This window comes from Bufo gargarizans, chromosome 11, assembly GCF_014858855.1.
Source record: "Bufo gargarizans isolate SCDJY-AF-19 chromosome 11, ASM1485885v1, whole genome shotgun sequence".
In the NCBI taxonomy this organism is placed as follows: Eukaryota; Metazoa; Chordata; class Amphibia; order Anura; family Bufonidae; genus Bufo; species Bufo gargarizans.
In genome coordinates, this window is record NC_058090.1 from 9,241,421 (window position 1) to 9,262,993 (window position 21,573).

General features: G+C 42.8%; 1 protein-coding gene across 1 annotated transcript; it reads right to left on the reverse strand.

Annotated features, from left to right (window-relative positions):
* Positions 1 to 523: 523 nt before the first annotated feature.
* LOC122922162 (alpha-1-antitrypsin-like) lies at positions 524 to 5,226 on the reverse strand. The gene is made up of 5 exons (XM_044272668.1): positions 5,154 to 5,226; positions 4,509 to 5,120; positions 3,914 to 4,178; positions 1,060 to 1,207; positions 524 to 712 (listed from the first exon to the last, which is right to left on the reverse strand). Exons 1-5 carry the CDS (start codon positions 5,224 to 5,226, stop codon positions 524 to 526), a joined length of 1,287 nt encoding a protein of 428 aa, XP_044128603.1.
* Between the last annotated feature and the right edge of the window lie 16,347 nt (positions 5,227 to 21,573).

Here is a 21,573-nt window from a genome sequence, read left to right on the forward strand (position 1 = left end):
CCACATCCATCTGTATTGCTGTCCTGAGGACTGTGATACAGATGACGATGGAGATGAGTGCTTCCACTCATCACCAGGGCTGCCTGAGGAGATCGCCTCACCTCACGTAATTGGGAAACGACCCCTCCCCCCCACGCTACGCCACTGCCCCTAACAAAGAGTTATGTTTATGACTTTGATGGACCTACCTACTCGTCTTCGGGAAACATGTCTAGTGGTTTGATGAGCAATACTCCAGTGTCCAGCAGTCATTTACTGCGTAACCCCTGAATTTTTTGGGCATCTTCCTGTGATCACCTATTCTTCTTTCTGTCCTTTGTCTTTCATTTCTTACCCCAGTTTCTATAATAGAAATCTCTATGGACTCTATGGAGCGGGTGTGAACTGATGGCTGCTTCCTTCATTGGGATCAGCAGAGGAGCTACAGGATCTCATGAGAAGGGAAAAAGTATCTAAATATCAATAAATAAATAATAGCCCTGATAAATTGTAATATTTTATTAAAGAAAAGTTTAGGAGAGAATCATTCCTGTGGGTTGGTAATTCTTCCGATGAAGAGAACGCTTGTAGATTTTTGGTCATACACTGAGATAAGGAAAGGACGATTAAACTGAATACGAGGAGGAAGCATCATGGGGATGGCCTCCAGTGCGGTGGTACCTGCCGCTTCTGTCCCCTTCTCATCAACACTAAGCACGGCCTTATGGACAGCCTATGGAGGGTGAGAGAAAGAAAGGTATTAAATTTTCCAGTGGATACATATTTATTTTACTAACTTACAAAGCGCTAACGTATTCCACCGCACTTTACAGATATTATCATTATAAATAGTTGTCTCCAGTAGAGCTGACAATCTAAATTCCTTGTCCGCATGTCTTTGGAGTGTGAGAGGAAACCCATGCAGAGTTTGCCTTCAGGGGCCCCAGAACTGCAAAGCACCAGTACTAACTACTGAGCCATCAACAGACAGACAGATAGCTAGATATAGATCAATAGATAGATTCAGATAGACCAATATGATATATATAGATATTAGATAGATGGATTGATAGATCTCACCTTAGAAATCTTTGCGTTGGGTTCTCCAGTGATACCAGAAAGATCAGCGCTGTCTGAGAAAACGTCTTCTATGCCCAACTTGCTTAATGTTTCTTTCAGGTTGACAGTGCAGGAGACAGAGAATTTGGGGAGGTATAAGTCCACCAACCTGTGTGAAAAGAACAACAGATGATATGCAAATAATGAACGCCATAAGACAATGTGCAGATCCTTCATAGTCAAAAACATCCAAACATGGAGCGATCTGTAATCGAATTATTGCAACTGACTATGGCTGCAACTTCTCCCCAGTAAGGCCTCATGCACACGACCGTTGTGTGCATCCGTGGCCGTTGTGCCGTTGTGCCGTTGTGACTTTCAATTGGTCCGTGGAAAAATCTGAAAATGCACCGTTTTGCAGCTGAGGCCGTGATCCGTGTATCCTGTCCGTCAAAAAAATATGACCTGTCCTATTTTTTTGACAGACAACGGTTCACGGACCCATTCAAGTCAATGGGTCCGTGAAAGAACACGGATGCACACAAGATTGGCATCCGTGTCCGTGATCCGTGGCCGTAGGTTGCTTTCATACAGACGGATCCGAAGATCTGTCTGCATAAAAGCTTTTTCTGATCTAAGTTTTCACTTCGTGAAAACTCATTTCCAACAGTAAATTCTAACACAGAAGCGTTCCCATGGTGATGGGGACGCTTCTAGTTAGAATACACTGCAAACTTGGTACAAGACTGCCCCCTGCTGCCTGGCACCACCCGATCTCTTACAGGGGGATATGATAGCACAATTAACCTCTTCAGGTGCGGCACCTAAAGGGGTTAATTGTACTATCATATTCTCCTGTAAGAGATCAGGGCTGCCAGGTGGCACAGTGTGTGCCCATCGCCCCCCCCCCTTCCTCCCTCTATAGTTAAAAATCGTTGGTGGCACAGTGTGTGCCCATGGCCCCCCCCCCCCCTTCCTCCCTCTATAGTTAAAAATCGTTGGTGGCACAGTGTGTGCCCATGGCCCCCCCCCTTCCTCCCTCTATAGTTAAAAATTGTTGGTGGCACAGTGTGTGCCCATGGCCCCCCCCCTTCCTCCCTCTATAGTTAAAAATCGTTGGTGGCACAGTGTGTGCCCATGGCCCCCCCCCCCCTTCCTCCCTCTATAGTTAAAAATCGTTGGTGGCACAGTGTGTGCCCATGGCCCCCCCCCCTTCCTCCCTCTATAGTTAAAAATTGTTGGTGGCACAGTGTGTGCCCATGGCCCCCCCCCCTTCCTCCCTCTATAGTTAAAAATCGTTGGTGGCACAGTGTGTGCCCATGGCCCCCCCCCCCCTTCCTCCCTCTATAGTTAAAAATCATACTTACCTGCTTGCTGCTGCGATGTCTGTGACCGGCCGGGAGCTCCTCCTACTGGTAAGTGACAGTTCTTTAGCAATGCACCGCACAGACCTTTCACTTACCAGTAGGTGGAGCTCCCGGCCGGTCACAGACATCGCAGCAGCAGGCAGGTAAGTATGAATCTTCTACAATTGTACTATTGCTAAGTAACCATGGCAACCAGGGATGCAGTAGCTTCCTGGTTGCCATGGTTACCGATCGGAGCCCCAGCGATTAAACTGGGACTCCGATCGGAACTCCGCTGCCACCAATGATGGGGGGGGGGAAGATGGAGGGGGGCGATGGTGGGCGCACACTGTGCCACCAACGATTTTTAACTATAGAGGGAGGAAGGGGGGGGGCGATGGGCACACACTGTGCCACCAACGATTTTTAACTATAGAGGGAGGAAGGGGGGGGCGATGGGCACACACTGTGCCACCAACGATATTCAAACTGGGGAGGGGGGGGGTCTGCCCCCTGCTGCCTGGCAGCCCTGATCTCTTACAGGAGAATATGATAGTACAATTAACCCCTTTAGGTGCTGCACCTGAAGAGGTTAATTGTGCTATCATATCCCCCTGTAAGAGATCGGGTGGTGCCAGGCAGCAGGGGGCAGTCTTGTACCAAGTTTGCAGTGTATTCTAACTAGAAGCGTCCCCATCACCATGGGAACGCCTCTGTGTTAGAATATACTGTCGGAAATGAGTTTCACGAAGTAGCTCATATCCGACAGTATATTCTAACGTAGAGGCGTTCCCATGGTGATGGGGACGCTTCAAGTTATGTTCGGGTGTCCGCCTGGCCGTGCGGAGGCAAGCGGATCCGTCCAGACTTATAATGTAAGTCAATGGGGACGGATCCGTTTGAAGATGACACACTGTGGCTCAATTTTCAAACGGATCCGTCCCCCATTGACTTTCAATGTAAAGTCTGGACGTATCCGTCTGAGGCTACTTTCACACTTAGAAATGTTTTAACAATATAATGCAGACGGATCCGCTCTGAACGGAGCCACCGTCTGCATTATGAACACAAGTGTGAAAGTAAAGGGACTCCTGACTTTACATTGAAAGTCAATGAGGACGGATCCGTTTGCAATTGCACCATATTGTGTCAACTTCAAACGGATCCGTCCCCATTGACTTGCATTGTAATTCAGGACGGATCCGTTTGGCTCCGCACGGCCAGGCGGACGCCAAAACGACTTTTTTTTCATGTCCGTGGATCCTCCAAAAATCAAGGAAGACCCACGGACGAAAAAACGGTCACGGATCACGGACCCACGGACCCCGTTTTTGCGGACCGTGAAAAAAAACGGTCGTGTGCATGAGGCCTTACAGTAATATTTCAAAGCTGCTGATATAATGTGTACATAGGTAGATAGATAGATATGAGAGAGAGAGAGATAGATAGATAGATGGATATAGATAGATAGATAGATAGATAGATAGATAGATAGATAGATAGATAGATAGATAGAGATACTCCCTTACCGTCTATGAAATGATTTCTTCCATGTTTTAATTGATTCTTTGTTAAAATTGTGTTCTACTTCTGACAATTTCCCCTCATTTGGCAGGACGAATAAAGCAACAGCGTTTCCTTTATACCGTATGGAGACCACGGTGGCCTCATCAGTGAAGGCCGCATTGTACATTCCTGTTCTGCTCATGAAAGGCACCTTCACCGTTTTGTTCTCATTGACGTGAAAATCTCCCTCTTTTGTCCATTCCTCTTCAAATGGATTTTCCCATTGTCCTGTGAAGACAAAATTAATATGAGGTTATTGTACGGTATGAAACCAGCTGAGCTGTGATATTCTTTGACAGATGCTATGAACACCCAATGAACAGCCTGACTTGGGGTTGAAACTGAGGCTTGACCCATCTGCTCGTGCAATATACCATAACCTCCAAGTGATATTTCTTGAGCAATCATTAGTGCCAAGAAGTGTAATTATTCAGTGTTCTCCCTATCTTGTGATGACTTTTCTTCAAGAAGTAAGCCAAGGGGTACTACTAAGGTTAGAAGGAGACAGGTTTAACAGGAGTGGTAGGTTATGTGTTGCTGTATAAAGTAATGGATTACCTCTGAAATAAATGTAGTTGATGAGGACAAAAATGGCATCCTGGTCTACACTGTCCAGCAGCTCAGGGATCTTGCCATGGGTGTTTTTCTCCACATAACTGTTAATCTGATTCTTTGCTTCTTCTGTGTTTTTAAAATCTGTAGAAAATGCCTCTGAGTGGTAGAGCTTCTTGGCTTCATCTAAGAACGTCTGGAGAATATTGCGTTCCTTGGAAATGAAGAGAGCGTTTCCACTGCTGAGCTGCAGCTCCCTGTCCACATCATTCAGGAGATGCTGAAGATGATGGAAACCTTCATGAATTTCTTGTTCTGAGATCTCAGACGTGTTAAAGCGGAGTCCTTCAATGATCTGTGAGCGGGTCTGAGCCTTGGCACCAAGGGACAGGAAAGCAAATGCCATAGAAATACTGACAGGGGAGAAGACAATGTTCTCAGAAGGATGATCTAGAGCTACCTGCCGAAACAGGTCAAAGGAGAATTTTGAATTGTAATCAGCTATCTTGTGGCAGGGCAAGGACTCATTATGGTGATGGTGGCGCTTTTTGTCACGGTGTTCCCCTTTCTTGTGATGGCCATGTTTGTGATTATGGTGATCCCTGTGGGCATGGCTGTCTTTGTCATCATGATCATCTTTGTCTTGTTTACGATGACCCTTACGGTGATCGGCAAAGGCCAAGGTGATAAGTAGAGCAACTCCCACAAGCAAAAGGACTCTCATGTTTCTGAAAAACAAAGAAGATATTCTTCAATATAACAAAGTAATAATTACATTGTCTATTCACCCCCAGAGTAGCACCCCACAATAATGACATAGTTTTAGGGTTGATAATAAGTATAGTCAGTTAATTTGGATTTGCCCCATCAGAAACTGAATTAGCAGGTTGCGTGTAGTACAACAATCGGCTTGACTTTTGAGAAGAATGTTTGAATATCTGGGTAATGAAGAGAAGTAACGGTTGAGGAAGACATAGCGTCCAACAGGGATAAAGGGAGCAGTCAGGCAGTGCCCAAGAACCTACCAGGGTTTACTTTACAGTATTATAACCTTCCCTGCCCACCTGAAATTCTGCATCCTAGTTTTGAAATGCACTTGATTGAGTCGCCGAACCTTTAGAAAATCACAAGTACCAATATCTTTGATGACCCATTACTAATGGCAGGAGATGCTTTCTATATAGCACAAATTTCCAAATGACTTTAAAAAGGTTGTCCAAAATTGCAAAAAATATTACTGCTTTCTTTCAGTAATAGTACCACACCTGTCCATGCGCTGAGTCTGCTATTGCATCTTAGCTCCATTGAAGTGAACAGAGCTGTGCTGCCGTCCTACAGACCACCTGTATACAGGTGTAACACAACCATATTTTTCTAATTCTGGACATCCCCTTCAATATCTTCTCAAAATCATGAAAAATATGAAAATCCCTAAACTCAACAAAGGTGTAAATAAAAAATAAATAAATAACATATATATATATATATATATATATATGTATAAATAATAGTTCTGTACTCACAATGTTCCTGGATCCGCCAGACTTTGGTAGGTTTCTACAGCAGCAATGACTTTATATAGGACAATGGATGCATCTCTTGTGAAGGCGGTGTCCTATAATCATTAACGATATAACCTCAGGGCTGTAGGTTTACATTTGGCAAATGTAGTCAATTAGTCAATTGAGTCTATTTGTTTTGAGTTGTCTCAATGTAAAAAAAAAAATATGTGGCCCCTCATGGGAGCTTGAAATCCGGTGATATATGGTTAAAAGGGGCAAAACAGTTTTTTGCAAGTAGCTGGAAAACAGGATAAAAATAAAATAAAAAGTTATCTCAGTCGTAATTTTATTTAATAGATTTGGCCTTTGGATGAGTCCATTATATTCATTATTCTGTCTCCAACTTTCTGGTCCTCTGGTCATGTCAAGCTACATGGGGGATGTGGTTAGTATGTGTTTGGCCAAAGATTGCTGAATCCTTGGTGCTAACCATAATACTATACAAGTACTATAACAAGTCTCTAGATAACCAATAATTCTGCCATACGATGACCATGTAGTCATCAGATACTAGAGCTACACAGGTGCAGAATAATTTAACGGTGCAGAGCATACAAAATAATACATCACTAAACTGACAAGTCACAGTCAACATACACAGCAATTGTACATAGTGATGGTTTTTCTGATCGATAATGTTCTGCCACCTTTTCTTCTCCATCCAACTCAAACCTCCACAGTGACTAGATTGACTAGACTAGATAAAACAATAATGTTGATCACAAATAGTGATCGCAAATTTTTATCGTGAATATTGGCACTTCGAGAATTCGCAAAGATCTAGAATATAATGCTATATCTTCGTAATAGCGAATATTCTAGATTTTTTTTTATCACTAGATAAACCAATAATCTTTTCTCACTTAAACTTGGGCATATGGGAAAGACATGCAAATAGTGTTTCAGCTGAAAAACAAGGCAGATTCTGCTAATTTGCATGTCTTTCCCATATGCCCAAGTTTATGCAAATGAGTTTACATGACAAAACAGTATCGAAAGGTTATTGAATATAATATTAGGACAATTAGAAAACTGCTAATTTTTATGCAGCCCTCCTAAGCAGTGAGAGAAGAGTTAGCTGGCATCCAAAAGAAACAATTTAAATTTTTGTTACCCTAATGATAATGATCTAGGTGCGCAGGTCCCACAAGCCATCCAACTCAAATCAGGCAACTTTGAGGCTTACTGGCTCTTAGTCAGATAAGAGCTGGTTTTGAATGTATCATAGTGCACAAGGCTGCCATTGTAAGGTATGCTGACTGTACCTGTCTCATAGATAGGTTGTTGGTTTGCACATACCTGGCTTTTAGCATACAGCCTTTTGATGATTGTATGTAATAGGTAAGGAAATTGTGTGTGCAATACGCGCATATAACATTGATGGTTTTTTGCAATCACGAATTCTGGAATTTGAACATTTATGGCGAATATTCAGTTAAAAATTTGCGAAATATCACAAATTCAAATATTGTCTATGCCGCTCATCACTATAAAACAATGGATTACACTCCAGACAATACTTTTATATTCAAAAGGTATTCCAAACAAATAAAATCATGGCTACTATATTATGTCATCAATTTACAATTAATGAGTATCTGACCTCTAAGATTCCCAACCATGAAAATGAAGGGGCCACAACACTCATTTAGAGCTGCATTTGCATCAATGTATTTCTTTCCACAGAAGCCCCTTGCCCCTTCTGTCTAAGGAACTGCAGTGAAAACCTATTTAAATAGCTAAACCAGAGTTAAAGCCCCTTTATTTTAGGAATGGTGGGTTGGCCTAGAGGCCAAATGGTCACGTCACAATATCACAATATAGAGATAACCCTTTAATCAGATCCTAGACAAGCCACTAACGTAATCAGACCCCAGACCAGACTCCAAAATGTTATAAGTACATAGATCCCCTAAATTAAAAAGACCCTCCACCAGACACCATATGTCATGAAAAAAAAATCTAACTTTAGACCAGGCCACTCAGCTATCATCAGATATTCTTGTGCCTCCTTGGCTCCTGATGCTACCATACTGGATCCTGACATGTCCAATATCAGGCTGGAGTCTGTGGTGTCAGCCTGGGGGTGGGGTGTTTATTAGGGATACATGAGTTACATAGTTGAAAAAAAGACATAAGTCCATCAAGTTCAACCAAGGGATAAGCGGGGACGTGAAGTTGGCTGAAGCTGTGTGTGAGCTTGTTAGGGAAGTCCAAAAGTTGATTGTAAATAGCAGCATCAATATGGCAGGGACACTGCAAAGAAAGAAGCCAGTAGAACAGAGGGTGAGTTAGGGGAAGGGCTTTGTTGTCTATAAGTGGAATCAAAAAGTTTTAAGATTGTAGGGGAGGTAGCTCTTTTAGGGGAGGACACAACATAGTAACAGTTTATAAGGCTGAAAAAATACATTTGTCCATCCAGTTCGGCCTGTCATCCTGCAAGTTGATTCAGAGGAAGGCAAAAAAAAAACTGTGAGGTATAAGCCAATTTTCCCCACTTTAGGGTTAAAAAATTCCTTCCCGACTCCAATCAGGCATCAGAATAACTCCCTGGATCAGCGACCCCTCTCTAGTAGCTATAGCCTGTAATATTATTACACTCCAGAAATACATCCAGGCCCCTCCTGAACTCCTTTATTGTACTCACCATCACCACCTCCTCAGGCAGAGAGCTCCATAGTCTCACTGCTCTTACCGTAAAGAATCCTCTTCTATGTTTGTGTACAAACCTTCTTTCCTCCAGACGCAGAGGATGTCCCCTCGTCACAGTCACAGTCCTGGGGATGAATAGATGATGGGAGAGATCTCTGTACTGACCCCTGATATATTTATACATAGTTATTAGATCTCCCCTCAGTCGTCTTATTTCTAAAGTGAATAACCCTAATTTTGATAATCTTTCAGGGTACTGTAGTCCCCCACCATTGCTCTCCTCTGAACCCTCTCCAGCTCTGCTATGTCTGTAATCAGAGGAGGAACCTAGCAGCACGTCTTCAGAATTATGCAAACAACTTTAAGAAAACAGAGGCACTCCCCAGATTTCCACTTTGAAATAACAGCTCTTCAAATCAGGTCTTTGTTCCCATTATTGGCGGTGCTCTACTTCACAGCCTTCATATAAATGTCCCACACAAGAAAAACACACAAGCGGCACTCACCAAGAAAAAATGGGTTCCTTTATTCCAGTCTTGTGACATCAGTTTAGGCATGGGGGGATCACCATACCGCAGGCTTAAGACTCTTGGCGACGACCGTTTCGCTCCTCAGCGCTTCCTCAGGCCCCTGACGTTCTGACGTACAGACGTCATCCTTATGCGTTAAAATCTCCACGTGACGCATAATGGGGACATCACGAGAGATTCAACACAAAACATATAACTTAAAAACAGAAAAACATCAGGATACAAAAGGTACATTATAAGAAAACTCCTAGATCGTTTCTATCATTTAAGGTCCAGATCTCAGGATCCATCTTGCCTCCCTTCTCACGAGCTTGCGATGCCCATCGCCCCCTTGTAGTGGATTACATACTACCTCGATTCCTGCAAATCTCAGAACCCTACTGTCACTATTGTGTTCAAGTCTTACATTTTCTATTAATCGTGGACACTCTTTCCCTGTCCTAATGGAGTTCAAATGCTCTCTAAATCATCTAATTCATGTTCCTAATAGTTTTACCTATATAGAATCTGCTGCATACACATGAAACCAGATATACAACATATTTACTCCTACAAGTAATCAATGTATTAACGTTATACTGTAGCCACCCAAAGTCTAACAGGTCCCATTGGGGATTGTACTTACAGTATGAACAATTCCCACAGCGGAGGTTCCCAATCCGTCAACCACATGTCTATTTTTGGTTCTACAAAGCGACTCCTGACCAATTTGTCTTTTATCGTATGACTTTTCCTAAAGGCCACTAATGGAACTGATCCTTTCATTTCTTTTAAACTCTCATCTTTATCCACTATATCCCCATTCTCCTTTATCGCTCTTCGGATTTGATCTGTATTTAAAAGAAAAAACAAAAAGCATTTCTGGTTCTCAGCCTGCTTTCTAGATTTTGCATTCCCTTTAAGTGCTGCGACTCTATCAACCCCTGGCTAATAGACGTTTCTTTAGGTCTGAGGATTGTACCCTAAAGCTCTCTTTTGCTCAGTTTCTTCTTCTCAAGCTGACAAATTGTCCATAAGGGACTGCCTTCTTCACAGTTTCTGGGTGATAACTCGAATAATGTAACAGTGAATTGGTAGCTGTTGGCTTACGATAGGCCTCAGTGACCAGCTCACTCCCCTTCTCCAACACCATTACATACAGAAATTCTAATTTGGACCCTCCATAATTAAGGGTAAACCTCATGTTCATGTTGTTCACTGTATTCAAATGTTCTACCATCTCCTTGAACAGAATTTTGGAGCCGGACCAAATCATGAAGACATCATCTATAAATCTTAGATACAATTTTACATGTGTTGTCAACTGAAAATATATACCTATATTCGAATCTGGCTAAATACAAATTAGCGAAGGTACATGTGACTGGCATGCCCATGGTTGCTCCAAACTTTTGTCTGTACCACCTATCCCCAAATTTTAAAGCTTTGTTCTTCAGAATCAGGCCTAATCCCCCTTTCACAAAGTCAACAAACTTCTCCCTTTTGTGTCCCATGTAAAATTGTATCTAAGATTTATAGATGATGTCTTCACGATTTGGTCCGGCTCCGAAATCCTGTTCAAGGAGATGGTAGAACATTTGAATACAGTGAACAACATGAACACTAGGTTTACCCATAATTTTGGAGGATCCAAATTAGAATTTCTGTATGTAATGGTGTTGGAGAAGGGTGGTGAGCTGGTCACTGAGGCCTATCGTAAGCCAACAGCTACCAATTCACTGTTACATTATTCAAGTTATCACCCAGAAACTGTGAAGAAGGCAGTCCCTTATGGACAATTTGTCAGCTTGAGAAGAAGAAACTGAGCAGAAGAGAGCTTTAGGGTACAATCCTCAGACCTAAAGAAACGTCTATTAGCCAGGGGTTGATAGAGTCGCAGCACTCGAAGGGAATGCAAAATCTAGAAAGCAGGCTGAGAACCAGAAACTCTTTGTTTTTTCTTTTAAATACAGATGAAATCCGAAGAGCGATAAAGGAGAATGGGGATATAGTGGATAAAGATGAGAGTTTAAAAGAAATGAAAGGATCAGTTCCATTAGTGGCCTTTAGGAAAAGTCATACGATAAAAGACAAATTGGTCAGGAGTCGCTTTGTAGAACCAAAAATAGACATGTGGTTGACGGATTGGGAACCACCGCTGTGGGAATTGTTAATACTGTAAGTACAATCCCCTGTTAGACTTTGGGGGCCTACAGTATAAAGTTAATACATTGATTACTTGTAGGAGTAAATATGTTGTATATCTGGTTTCATGTGTATGCAGCAAATTCTATATAGGTAAAACTATTAGGAACATGAATTAGATCAGGCATGTCCAAACTGCGGCCCTCCAGCTGTTGCAAAACTACAACTCCCAGCATGCTCTAATAGCTGTAAGCTATCCAGGCATGCTGGGAGTTGCAGTTTTGGAACAGCTGGAGGGCCGCAGTTTGGACATGCCTGAATTAGATGATTTAGAGAGCATTTGAACTCCATTAGGACAGGGAAAGGGTGTCCACGATTAATAGAACATGTAAGACTTGAACACAATAGTGATAGGGTTCTGAGATTTGCAGGAATCGAGCTAGTATGTAATCCACCACAAGGGGGCGATGGGTATCGTAAGCTCTTGAGAAGGGAAGGGAGGCAAGATGTATCCTGAGATCCGGAGCTATGGGCCCATTAGGCTTAAATGATGGAAATGATCTAGGAGTTTTCCTATAATGTACATTTTTGTATCCTGATGTTTTTCTGTTTTTAAGTTATATGTTCTTATGCGTTGTGTTGAATCTCCCGTGACGTCACCATTTTGCGTCATGTGGAGATTTCAATGCATAAGGATGACGTCTGTACGTCTGTACGTCAGTGGCCTGAGGAAGCGCTGAGGCGTGAAACGGCCGTCACCACGAGCCTTAAGCCTGCGGTATGGTGATCCGCCCCCATGCCTAAACTGATGTCACAAGACTGGAATAAAGGAACCCATTTTTTCTTGGTGAGTGCCGCTTGTGTGTTTTTCTTGTACAAGTCTTCAATTTATCTCTAGCACCACCACAGGGGAGGTAAGGTATTACTGTCCAGACAATGGACCATCTGTGTAATGCATAGACATGTCAAGTCCTCCAGAGCAAGATACGCTATACATAAAAAAAAAAAAGAATAATATTTGAGGTCCAGAAAGGGTAAAAAGGATATTTTTGTTTATGGACGCAGAATACCTGAAAAGTGTATTTTAAAATAGATTTTTGTACATTTGGAAATAGCCCCTTTAATATTGTGATATGACTGGACAGGCAGTTGGTTATTCTGGACAAAATACTCGATAAAATCAATGATCTCTATGAACAGGATGGACTTATTACATCAGAGGGTCATTGAGCCAAGCTAATATGTAACTAGTCAACTTCTCCATGTGTTTGCACTGCTTAGGCTGCAGTTTGTAGAAACCTTGACCCTTAAGATTTAGTTAGATTGGACTGAATTCAGCTTTTCAGCACAAACAAATGTCAATTTTAATGAATAGCTAATATCTGAGGCAAACAGTCATAAAATTCATGGTGGAGATGGCTGAGCCTCAATCTCTCCCTGTTAAGAAGGGAGAACCTAGTCATTGAGCTAGCCATGGTTTTTTAGGAGGTTTACGGCTTCCTCTTCCATCCCATGAAGTCTTGAGATGACTACAATGATTTCCCCAAAGTCAGAGAAGCAGATTACCTTCTCTGATGTTTAGTCCTAAATGGCAAATGAGTCTGATTTCATTCAAACAGCATGTATAGGGGCTCATACACCCTTACGGGGTGATTGGCATGCAGATTTCCATGGCAAACATAGGTCCAGCCTGCCAAATAACTTGGATGTGTATGCAAATGGCAAGTAAAGGAGCAGCTTGTCATTTACTGGTAATCTGCATGTGGTTCCTGCAGCCAGGTTGCATCATGTATGGCCACCAGTCCATGGTTGGTGCTTGGTATTGCTACTTAGCTCCACTGAGGTGAAGGAAGCAATGCCGAAATACCACACACAACTTGTGGACACGTTTGGCACTGTGTCTACCTGGGCTTCAACCAAGAACTTCTGGTAAATCTTGGGTTGCTTTGAAATGGGCACAGCATTTCCAACACTCCTGGTTCACATCAAATTTCTGGACAGTCCATAAAAATAGGTGATTTTTTTCTCCTGTGTCCGTGAAAAGAAATTGATGTGTGAGTGATTTTTTTTGAGGCTGGTGGTACATGACTTTATTATTTTGGTGGTGACCATCATGATTCTACAGGTGACAGTAAATGGAGGTAATGAGTTATTATCAGTATATTGAGCTAGAGACATGAAGTGCTTATAATCGGTATCCTTTATTATGGTTTTCCAATTTGTCCATAAAAAATTTAGGCTGTCTGTGATTTTGGGATAAGTTGCTCAGAGAAAATAAAAATTCTTGTTGGCAACTCTGATACTGAGATACAGACTTTATTTAACTCCAGAGCAGCATTTACAATTCCGCAGACTTCAGAGCTAAATGCTACAAATTGTCTCTACTTTTTCAGTTTTTTTGTACCATGTTTACTCCAGTGATTTGCATTCTGGGAAGTTTTAGTGTAACTCAGTGCAGAATAGGTAATGTACAGTATATACACAGTGACTCCAGCAGCAGAATAGTGAGTGCAGCTCTGGAGTATAATGCAGGATGTAACTCAGGATCAGTACAGGATAAGTAATGTATGTACACAGTGACTCCACCAGCAGAATAGTGAGTGCAGCTCTGGAGTATAATACAGGATGTAACTCTGGGTCAGTACAGGATAAGTAATGTATGTACACAGTTACTCTACCAGCAGAATAGTGAGTGCAGCTCTGGAGTATAATACAGGATGTAACTCAGGATCAGTACAGGATAAGTAATGTATGTACACAGTTACTCTACCAGTAGAATAGTGAGTGAAGCTCTGGAGTATAATACAGGATGTAACTCAGGATCAGTACAGGATAAGTAATGTATGTACACAGTGACTCCACCAGCAGAATAGTGAGTGCAGCTCTGGAGTATAATACAGGATGTAACTCAGGATCAGTACAGGATAAGTAATGTATGTACACAGTGACTCCACCAGCAGAATAGTGAGTGCAGCTCTGGAGTATAATACAGGATGTAACTCAGGATCAGTACAGGATAAGTAATGTATGTACACAGTGACTCCACTAGCAGAATAGTGAGTTCAGCTCTGGAGTATAATACAGGATGTAACTCAGGATCAGTACAGGATAAGTAATGTATGTACACAGTGACTGCACCAGCAGAACAGTGAGTGCAGCTCTGGGGTATAATACAGGATGTAACGAAGGAGGAGTACAGAATGAGTAATGTGATGTAATGCACACAGTGATTCTGCTGTTTATGTCAATCATTTCTGTTCAAAATGTGAGGGGTTTGAAGGTGAACAGACATTTTCAAGAGGACCTGACATTCCCAATCACAGGGTAGACTTTTCAGGCTCGTAAACTGCAGCAATGTCTGTCTGTCACTCTATAACAGTCTAATTCTACCACTGATAACACCTTACAACTAGGTCTGTAAACACAGCGCCCCTCCCCCTTCCCCGCGCTTACACGACCGTTTCCAATCTCGCGCACTCTACAAATGGCGTCTGGGGAGGAATATACCGACAGGTTACACAGTTTCAGGAGTCTCTGTTGAGCTTCATAAAGTTTTGTTGCTCAGCTGTTCTCGTGTTAATAGGAAGCAGGTGGCACTAATACCGCTCTAATGTCGCAGCAGGTTTTCATTAACCGTACTACGAGCAGAATCCTATTTCACCTCTCAGAAAAAGAGGCAAATGGACCTGGAAACAGAAAGAGACGTACACAAGGGGGTCTGCGCAGGCAACTGGGGTCTCTGAAAAATCAATTGCACTCACTTTGCCTATTACAGGGATATATGGGCTTTTAAGAAGCAGCGTTTTTCCTCCTAATGTGTTTTCCTGTAAATGTGCAGTGAGCTTATGTCCGCTATTAGGGATGAACGAATCGAATTCGGATGAAACATCCAAAGTCGATTCGCATAAAACTTTGTTTCAATACTGTACGGAGCGAGCGCTCTGTACGGTATTAGAATGTATTGGCTCCGATCAGCCGAAGTTATTACTTTGCGAAGTCTCGCGAGACTTCTCATAATAACTTTAGAAATTCATTCTTACTGTAAAAAAAAACATTTCCGGAACTCGGGTTCGGTTCCAAGTGGTACCTTGGAACCGAACCCGAGTTCGGGAATAGTTTTTTTACAGTATAAATCAATTGTGGACCTCCTTGGGGCCATTCTTTTTATGGCCCCAAGGATGGGTCAGTTGAAAACTCGGCTAATGCACTGTTTGTCATCCTCGTCCGTGATCCGTGGTTTCAGTCCGTCAAAAAAATTATAACCTGTCCTATTATTTTCGCGGAACATGGTTTGCGGCCCCATTCAAGTCAATGGGACCGCAAAAAAACGCGGAGGCACACAAGATTGTCATCCGCGACCGTGCGTCCGCGCGTCCGCGCGTCCGCGTCCGCGTCCGTTTTTTTTCTTATCATTTGCCTGGCAAACCTGGCTTAGACTTTTTTTTAACTTCCCTTTATGTCTGGTGATCCTCCAAAAATTAAGGAAGACACACGGAAACAAAAACGGAAACGAATCACGGAACAACGGAACCCCATTTTGCGGAACGGAACACAACAACGGTCGTGTGCATGAGGCCAAAAGGGATGTTTTGCAGCCCGGATTTGTTTAGTGAGGACACAGCCTTGACCACTGCTGCTACATGATAGAAAAATCAAATAGAAGCCCACACACCTGAACTTTGTCCCTAAAGCCTCATTGAACCTCTTATGTAACCTCTACAGGTAAAGCCATTATTTGGATTGGGCCATCGGCAGCAAATCTCTTCACTCTCGTTATTAAAGAAGTTGCAAAAGACCAGAAAAACATGGCTGCTTTCTTCCACAAACGGCTCCACACCTGTCCATGGGTTGCCTCGGGTATTGCAGCTCAGCTGCATAGAAATGAATTGGGCTGAGATGTCAGACCACGCACAACCTTTGGGCACCTAGATGGTCACTAGTCATGCACTTTGTGTCTACACAGACAAGCCAGGGCAATGCCAATTGCCTCCCTGCCCGATATGGTGTCACAAGACCTAACCTTGTAATGGCGGATGGCCAAAACGCCCTCCTCAGCTCCAGCGCCGCTGCGTCCACGGTAGGGATAACACATTAAGCACTGTACCATTAAAGGGGTGGTCTGAGAGTCTGATGGCGTATGGCTAGGATACGCCGTAAATGTCAGATAGGTGCGGGGACCTGCTCCTATCTTCAGAACGGGCACCCCAAAGTGAAGGAGAGTGCGTCGCTCATGCGCAGAGTGCTCTCCATTCCAAGAGAGTTCTGAAAATAGCAAGCTCGATTATTTTAGGACCTGCCATAGCAGGGAAGAAAGGGCGGTGCGCTATCCTTCACTTCCAACGACCAATTCTGGACATCCCTGTCCTAGCCATATGCCATCAATATCTGAGATAAGAGAACCCCTTTAAATAGGGTCTCCTCCACACCCTTGCAGAATTACAGGGTGAAACAGTTTTCTTCCTTCTGATAGAGGACGGTGTTAGGGTGTATTGCAAGGGCCTTGCAGAAACCTATGTGCTTGGCACCAAAACAACCCCCCCATTCTGGTGAATGGAAGTTGCTGCAACAAACCTGGCGTGTATGAATATCCTCTTGTTGTCCGCACATACTCTGCCGCCATGAAGTGCTTTAGCACACTAATACGGATAGTTTCAGAAGTCTCATAGCAATGAATGGAGAGAGCAGTGCATCTGCGACCACCTCCCATTTACTGCAGCATGAGACGGGGCCCCGTTCTTGAGAAAGAATCGGGTCCCAGAGGTGGAGCCCACTCCTGTAGGTATGTCATATATGTCCAAATGGTAATATCCCTTTAAGGGCTCTTGCACACGACTATATATATTTTGCGTTCCGCAAAACACGGATCCGCAAAAACAAAAACGTAGGACATCCATGTGACATCCGTATTGCATCCGTCTTTTTGCGGATCTATGGTAAAAATGCCTGTGCTTGTCCGCAAAACAGACAAGAATAAGACATATGGAAGCAGAATGCACATAGAGTCATTTCCGGTTCTTTTGCAGCCCCATTTATGTGAATGGCTCTGCATACGGACCTGTAAAAAAACTGAATGGAAACGGAAATAAAATACATTCGTGTGCATGAGCCCTAACTGTGTAATGGAATTGTAGTATTACCATTATATTCGGGAACTGCCAGTTGAGTAATTCCCTAACAGAATCATTACAGAGGTCATGCACCAGGGATACACCTGAAGGGAATAATAATAATAATATGCAGATCGCGAGGCCAATGTCTGCACCCAGCCTGGCATTTTACCAGCAGCAGATTACAGGATTTCCTCTCCGGTGCATCTCCAGCAATACTCCAGGAGCATTACATTACTTATCCTGTACTGGTCCTGAGCTACATCCTGTAATATACTCCAGAGCTACACTCACTATTCTGCTGGTGGAGTCACTGTGTACATACATTACTTATCCTGTACTGGTCCTGAGCTACATCCTGTAATATACTCCAGAGCTGCACTCACTATTCTGCTGTTTGAGTCACTGTGTACATTACATTACTTATCCTGTACTGATCCTGAGTTACATCCGTATTATACTCCAGAGCTGCACTCACTATTCTGCTGGTGCAGTCACTGTGTACATACATTACTTATCCTGTACTGATCCTGAGTTACATCCTGTATTATACTCCAGAGCTGCACTCACTATTCTGTTGGTGCAGTCACATTGTACATACATTACTTATCCTGTACTGATCCTGAGTTACATCCTGTATTATACTTCAGAGCTGCACTCACTATTCTGCTGGTGCATTCACTGTGTACATACATTACTCATCCTGTACTAATCCTGAGTTACATCCTGTATTATACTCCAGAGCTGCACTCACTATTCTGCTGGTGCATTCACTGTGTACATACATTACTCATCCTGTACTAATCCTGAGTTACATCCTGTATTATACTTCAGAGCTGCACTCACTATTCTGCTGGTGCAGTCACTGTGTACATACATTACTTATCCTGTACTGATCCTGAGTTACATCCTGTATTATACCCCAGAGCTGCACTCACTATTCTGCTGGTGCAGTCACTGTGTACATATATTACATTACTTATCCTGTATTGATCCTGAGTTACATCCTGTATTATACTGCAGAGCTGCACTCACTATTCTGCTGGTGCGGTCACTGTGTACATACATTACTTATCCTGTACTGATCCTGAGCTATATCCTGTATTATACTCCAGAGCTGCACTCACTATTCTGCTGGTGCAGTCACTGTGTACATACATTACTTATCCTGTACTGATCCTGAGTTACATCCTGTATTATACTCCAGAGCTGCACTCACTATTCTGCTGGTGCAGTCACTGTGTACATACATTACTTATCCTGTACTGGTCCTGAGTTCTATCCTGTATTATTATTGATAGAGTGAGAAATGCATTTCAACTTTTATTTATGTATAGAGCACATTTAATTGCAATGTTGTTGCCCAAAGTGCTACACAGTTACATTAAAACATACATTTATAAAAACATTAGCAGCCGATTTGTGTAGGTGGGCTTGAAAATGAGGGAGTGGTGGCAGTTTAGGCTACTTGCACACTTGCGGCAGAGTCACCGGAACTGCCTGCTGGATCCGGAAAAACATATGCCAACTGATTGCAAGACTGATCAGTCAGAAAAATGCATTTAAATGCCGGATCCGTCTTTCCAGTGTCATCCGGCAAAACGGATTAGGCATTTATTTTTTTCACCTTTTTTTTGGTCTGCGCATAAGACGGATCCGGCATTCCGGTATTTTGAATGCCAGATCCGGCACTAATACATTCCTATGGAAAAAAATGCCGGATTCAGGCAAGTCTTCAGTTTTGTTGGCCGGAGATAAAACCGTAGAATGCTGCGGTTTTATCTTTTGCCTAATCAGTCAAAAAGACTGAACTGAAGACATCCTGATGCATCCTGAATGGAATGCTCTCTATTCAGAATGCATGGGGATAAAACTGATCAGTTCTTTTCAGGTATAGAGCCCGTAGAACAGAACTCTATGCCAGAAAAGAAAAACGCTAGTGTGAAAGTACCCTTAGAAATCATGTCCTGATTTTTCAGCTCACACTCTAGCTTTTGTCACTCTGCTCACACACCTGGGTTCCTGTGGCAACTCACTCTACAGCAATGGCAGAGAAGAGCGGTAAAAACAAACTGCTCCAACTTGCTCACTTCACTGGCGGTTGCCATCTTCAAACGGTTGTAGTTTAAAAATCCTACAGTAAAGTGCTTTATATTGTGAGAATCACAAGACACAGACCTACATGATGCATAGAATGTCTCCGAAATATTAAAAATAAAGGCACAGTCGCAGTTTAGAAATTGCCCTTCACATTTTAGGTGGCTAGAGTGGAGTTTCAATGAATGTCAATGGGCGGCTTGAGTTGCAAACAAATGGTCATATTGTGAAAACTATCAGGACTATGGCTTAGCCGTGGACAGTTTTAGTGGCAGCAGGGATAGCTGAACGTTCTGATATATAATTTGTGTAGGTGGGCTTGAAAATGAGGGAGTGGTGGCAGTTTAGAAATCATGTCCTGGTTTTTCAGCTCCCACTCTAGCTTTTGTCAGCTCCCACTCTAGTTTTCAACATTCCGCTATTCATTCCTATGGGACCGATTTCACCACAAAAACGCCGATATTTTGTGAACCATTCAGCGAAACGTTCCACAAAGTAATAGCACACCAATCGGGAACAATCTGCAAGTTTCTGTATATTACTGTCTATGTAGTGTGAAAACTGTGAGAGGAGTTAGGGTGGTAAATTTGGCTAAAATAATAAGAATATATATGTGAGACAACAGTAAGTGGTCTTGCCATGCAAGAACACTTAAAAATGTAGGACCTCTGAAAAGTCTAATCATGCATATGTCCTCAGAACTTGGTTTGGGCCCCTCAGTGCGGCGTGACATGGATGCTATCAGCATGTGGCTCTGCTGCGGTGTTATGGAAGACTTCAGCTCTTCTGCATTGTTCAGTCTCATGCCTCTGATCTTTCTCTTGGCAATGCCCCATAGATTCTCTATTGGGTTTAGGTCAGGCGAGTTTGCTGGCCAATCAAGCACAGTAATTCCATGGTCATTGAACCCATTGAACCAGGTTTTGGTATTTTTGGCAGTGTGGGCAGGTGCCAAGTCCTGCTGGAAAATCAAGTCACCATCTCCATAATGCTCGTCTGCGGAAGGAAGCATGAAGTGCTCCAAAATCTCCTGAAGCACAGTGGACCAACACCAGCAGATGACATGGCTCCCCAAATCAACACAGACTGTGGAAACTTCACACTGGACTTCAAGCATCTTCCTCCAGACTCTGGGTCCTTGGTTTCCAAATGAGATGCAAAAGTTGCTCTCATCAGAAAAGAGCAACAGACCAGTTATTTTTTTCTTTAGCCCAGGTAAGACGCTTCTGACGATGTTTGTTGTTCAGGAAAGGCTTGACAAGAGGAATACGACATCTGAAGCCCATGTCCAGGAACCGTCTGTGTGTGGTGGCTCTTGGTGCACTAACTCCAGCCTCAGTCCACTCCTTGTGAAAGTCCCCAACACTTTTGAATGGCCTTTTCCTGACAATCCTCTCCAGTCTGCGGTCATCCCCGTTGCTTGTGCACCTTTGTCTTCCACATAACTTTCTATTAATGTGCTTTTGATGCAGCACTTTGGGAACATCCAACTTCTTTTGCCTTTACGTTTTGAGGCTTTCCCTCCTTATGGAGGTGTCAGTGATGGTTTTCTGCACAACTGTCCGGTCAGAAGTCTCTGCCATGATGGTAATTCCTACTGAACCAGACTGAGAGACAATTTAAAGGCTCAGGAACCATTTGCAGGTGTTATGGATTATTTAGCTGAATAGAGTGTGACACTTGGAGCCCAGAATATAGAACAGTTTCACAATATTCTAATTATGATATTGTGAATTTGGGGTTTTCATAAGCTATAAGCCATATTCATCCAAATTATAACAAATAAAGGCTTGAAATATCTCGCTTTGCCTGTAATGAGTCTATCTCATAGTAATTTCACCTTTTAAATTGCATTACTGAAATAAAATTAAATTTTGCAGGATATTCTAATTTTTCAAGTTTCACCTGTACATCCTGTATTATACTCCAGAGCTGCACTCACTATTCTGCTGGTGGAATTACTGTGTACATATATTACATTACTTATTCTGTACTGATT

Bases quoted from the DNA above. Each gene is read 5' to 3' on its own strand.
- LOC122922162 (XM_044272668.1), bottom strand. From the start codon at position 5,226: ATGAGAGTCCTTTTGCTTGTGGGAGTTGCTCTACTTATCACCTTGGCC. The intron at 4,179-4,508 runs GTAATCCATTAC...TTGTCTTCACAG, and splicing joins CAACTACATTTATTTCAGAG to GACAATGGGAAAATCCATTT. The intron at 1,208-3,913 runs GTAAGGGAGTAT...CTTTTCACACAG, and splicing joins AAGAAATCATTTCATAGACG to GTTGGTGGACTTATACCTCC.